The 4,422-nt window shown below is 33.3% G+C and overlaps 1 protein-coding gene across 1 annotated transcript in view; it reads left to right on the top strand.

Moving 5' to 3' along the window:
• Positions 1–2,705, top strand: part of DDX4 (DEAD-box helicase 4) — a 61,107-nt gene extending 58,402 nt beyond the window's left edge. Inside the window, exons 17-20 of the mRNA XM_007469269.1 lie at positions 268–367; positions 1,074–1,344; positions 1,801–1,911; positions 2,628–2,705. Coding sequence (XP_007469331.1) covers positions 268–367; positions 1,074–1,344; positions 1,801–1,911; positions 2,628–2,705 — 560 coding nt within the window. The remainder of the gene's footprint in view (positions 1–267; positions 368–1,073; positions 1,345–1,800; positions 1,912–2,627) is intronic.
• The last annotated feature ends 1,717 nt before the right edge of the window (positions 2,706–4,422 follow it).

Raw genomic sequence — 4,422 nt, 5'->3', positions numbered from 1 at the left:
TAAGTCTCTACTTCTTGGTTGGCTTAGGAAGGCAAAGGGTAAGCTGATTTTTTTTTTTTTAGTCCTAGAGTAGGAAAAAGTCCTTGTCTTTGTATCTTTGACATTCATCCATTCAGGAAATATTTGAGTTACTATTACCTATTAGGCCTCAGTCTAGGTGCTAGGAATACAGTGGTGGATGAGACAGTTTCCTACTCACCCTACCCTTTTTTTTTCTTTTCCTAATTTTGTAGTTTGAATGTTAATCATTGTTTCATTGTCTTGTAGGAGATGAAAGAACTATGGTCTTTGTTGAAACCAAGAAAAAAGCAGATTTTATTGCCACTTTTCTTTGTCAAGAAAAAATATCAACAACAAGTATTCATGGGTGAGTAGATTGATATGATTTCCTAGTAAGGAGGTAACTTCTGTGTATCATTTGTTAAGAAATGTCAGTATATTTAACTAGTATAAAATCCTGGAATTAAGATCTCAAGATCTAAACTGTTATTCTTCATCTTCATTTTAAGTTTTTATAAGAACCAAGTGGCAGGGATGGGCGAGTTAAAGGTGTATCTTAGACTTCTTATGAGGATTGGTAACTTCTCAAGACATCTTATTTAAAAGGCTCTTTGATAGAGCTAGGTGTTTCTTCAGCTGAATCTAATCTTTCTGATTAATCAGTGAATGTATAGAATTCAGAGATTATGCTTTTTAAAAAGCAGCAATTTTTGAGGTGGCATTCTGATCAAGTAGCATATTTTTTGTCAAGACTAGAAAGAGATTATTAATAGGTAAGATTTGATGTTTGTCATATTTGAGTTTGTATTTTGGCTCTATGTATTAGCTGTCACCTTACCTCATCTGCAAATGGGGTTAATTGTCCCAACCTCAAAGTATTATTATGAGAATCAAATTAAATTATGACTTGAAAGGAATTAGTATAATACTTGGTGTGTAAGAAGTAGACATTAATGTTAAATGTTGCTATTTTTTACTGTTATTAAAAAGAAATTTATGTGTCGAACTTCAATGTTTCTTTTAAATAATTTTCTTAAGAGCTGTCCTAATACATACTTTTATCTTCTTTCAAGTGATCGAGAACAGAGAGAGAGAGAACAAGCCCTTGGAGATTTCCGCTGTGGAAAGTGCCTAGCTCTTGTTGCTACTTCAGTAGCTGCCCGAGGGCTGGATATTGAAAATGTTCAGCATGTTATCAATTTTGATCTCCCTTCTACCATTGATGAATATGTTCATCGAATTGGGCGTACTGGTCGTTGTGGAAATACTGGCAGAGCTATTTCCTTTTTTGATCCTGAATCAGATGGCCATTTAGCACAGCCTCTAGTGAAAGTACTGTCAGATGTAAGTTTTTTATTTTTTTAAAAATTTTATTTATTTATTTATGGCTGTGTTGGGTCTGCGTTTCTGTGCGAGGGCTTTCTCTAGTTGCGGCAAGTGGGGGCCACTCTTCATTGCGGTGCATGGGCCTCTCACTATCATGGCCTCTCTTGTTGTGGAGCACAGGCTCCAGACGCGCAGGCTCAGTAATTGTGGCTCACGGACCTAGTTGCTCCGCGGCACGCGGGATCTTCCCAGACCAGGGCTTGAACCCTTGTCCCCTGCATTGGCAGGCAGATTCTCAATCACTGTGCCACCAGGGAAGCCCCAGTTTCTAATTTTTAAAACTGAATGGATAGTGTTCTTACCTTGTCATTGAAAGCGGACATTTTATATATATGTATTTTAAGGAAAAGTAAACTGTGCCAATCTTTGAGACTTTATGCATGTTGTATATGAAGTTAATTTTTTCTTTTAAAGGCTCAACAGGATGTTCCTGCATGGTTGGAAGAAATTGCCTTAAGTATGTATGTTACTGGCTTCAGTGGTAGTACAAGAGGAAATATGTTTGTATCAATTGATACTAGAAAGGTTAGTTGAAGGGAAAAATTTAGATCTTGGCTTTTAGTTATTCTTTGTAAATGTTGTGCTATTGTGAAGTAACTATAACATTCAGTAATTTACCTATTCTGTTTTCATACCTGGAAGAATACTTTAATAGTTCTCTAAAAATTTTATATACATATTATATAGTTTTGGTCTTAAAGGTGAGGAGTTTGAGATTTATGCTCAGACACCTTCCTTTCCCAATTCTGCTGGCATTTTATATTCTAATTTGGGATCTTCTGAGATTTTTGTAGGAATTCTTTATTTTTTGAATTCTGACCACATTATTAAGTAAGAAAATAATAGAGGTGTGGTTGCATATCTTTTCTGTTGTCAGTTTATAGGCAACATCATTTTTATACAGGAACAATGAGCATACTAATCATTAAATATTTATGCTTATTCATTGAAGTGAAGAGCTTTGTTTTTCCACTTGCCAAAACTATTGGCTTAAAGTTTTCTTGAAATCCTCTGTGCATTTAGACTTTCCAGGTTTATACGTACCTTTTTTCAAATGGATTGGAGTCAGTTGGAATGAAATTTTTTATGTATTTGGGGAAGACATGGTGGAAAGCTTGAGTCTCAGTCTAGGCAGTGTAACTTTAAAGCTACATAAAATTAAATGTTTGTTTGTTTCTTTTCTTTTTTAAATTTTTTTTTTTTTTTTTTTTTTTTTTTTTTTTTTTTTAAAGAATTACCAGGGCAAGAGCTCTTTGAACACAGCAGGGTTTTCTTCTTCACAAGCTCCTAATCCAGTAGATGATGAGTCATGGGATTAAAGCTAAAACAACCTTCAAGTTTGTGGTACAGTTTTGATGCAGAGAAGAAAATAGTTTTGATTTTTGCTTTTTTAAATCGAAGTATGAAACCTGGCGCTCTTGTTTCTCCTGTCCTCTGTTCTTACTCCCACCCTTAAAAAGACATCCTTACTGACTAGTTATGTGAAATGCTAAAAGTTACAACGTTTCAGTTACTGATACAAATGGTGTTAACTGGAAAGATTAAAGCATTCTAAATGTCTTGCTTATTTTTATTGTATTCTTCAGGGGTTTTAGACATATTTTATGTCTAAATGCCATGTCTTAGTATAGTGTTTATTGATCCTATAACAAACAGGACAAAGGATACACTTTTGGTTAAAAATTATTGGGTCCTATTTTTACTTAAAAGGAGCCTTTAAACAGTAGTGAGTCACTGAAATATAATGACATGATTTTCATGACACATAGACAAGCTTTTAAAAGTAACTTTGATTTTATATCATCAGATATGTGATGAACATAGTTAAATGTTTGCAATGTGAGCTCTGTACTCAATGATACAACTGTTTGTAGTTATACTATATAGACATTCCTTGAAAATAAAGGATGAAACTCTTTTCCCCCTAAGTTTTCCAACAGCACTTTTAATTTTTCTTGTTACAGGTCATAGTTCTCAACTCCTGTCTTTTGAAATTTTATTGAGTCTTGTGAAACCAATGAAGTGAACAAAAAGTCATATAAGTTGAATATAATATACATTAATACACAGACGTAATAATGAATGTCATTCTTTGAACTCAAACTATATCAATAAAAAACATTGCTGTTCACTGTTATAATTTTTTGATATTTTAATATTGAGGGAAAGAACTCTGTTTTTTTCATTTACCATTATATATCTTAAACTTACTATGTCTAGAATGTAAGAAATTCTTAATAAATCATTAAATGAGTGAACCAAAACATTAGGACATAAAACAAGTGAGATGTAAATATTTAGGGGGACAAAAATAATCAGTTTCAAATGTATGTTTTTATCGCTTAAAATATCCAAAACAACATTTCCCTAGCATATATGTCTTGTTATAGGAATTTGGTTAATAAATGAGGCATCACATATGAAAAGAGGAGTGGAATATTCAACAGATTCTGTTGGGATAACTAGTTAGATGCCTTCCCCATGCCATATTAAAAATCAGCCCTATGTGAATTACATAAAAAATTACAACTACAGAAAAATACAGTTAAATATTAAACCTTTGAATTGGGAATGAGAGTTGACATTAAGCTCAAAGGACAGAAATCATGATGGAAACAACAAACAGATTTGATCACAAAAGAATTAGTTGCTTATGTAAAAAGGTTAAACAGTAGACAAGGAAAAGTATTACTGTGACTACAGTGGATTATCAGTGTATAGTTATTTATATGTGGATATTTAGGAATTCTATTAGACCAATGTGCAAAGAACAGACAACTCAAAAAGGGAGGTTCAATTTTAAAAAACATAGGACAGGAATTCCCTTGTGGTCCAGTGGTTAGGACTCTGTACTTTCACTGCCAGGGGCCTGGGTTTGATCCGTGGTCAGGGGAACTAAGATCCCACAAACTGGAAAAAAGAAAAAAAAGGGGAAATATTTAACTTGTACTGTTAATCTCACTTCTGGGAAAGGCTAATTTCCAGTTTGTTTTGTTTACAAAGAGCATTTATAAGTCATTTCTTTTTTTTTTTTTC

The sequence above is a fragment of the Lipotes vexillifer genome, unplaced genomic scaffold, assembly GCF_000442215.2.
Source record: "Lipotes vexillifer unplaced genomic scaffold, Lipotes_vexillifer_v1.1 scaffold810, whole genome shotgun sequence".
Classification (NCBI taxonomy): Eukaryota; Metazoa; Chordata; class Mammalia; order Artiodactyla; family Lipotidae; genus Lipotes; species Lipotes vexillifer.
The sequence above is the reverse complement of the archived record's forward strand: the minus strand, read 5'-3'. Positions and strand labels throughout refer to the sequence as shown.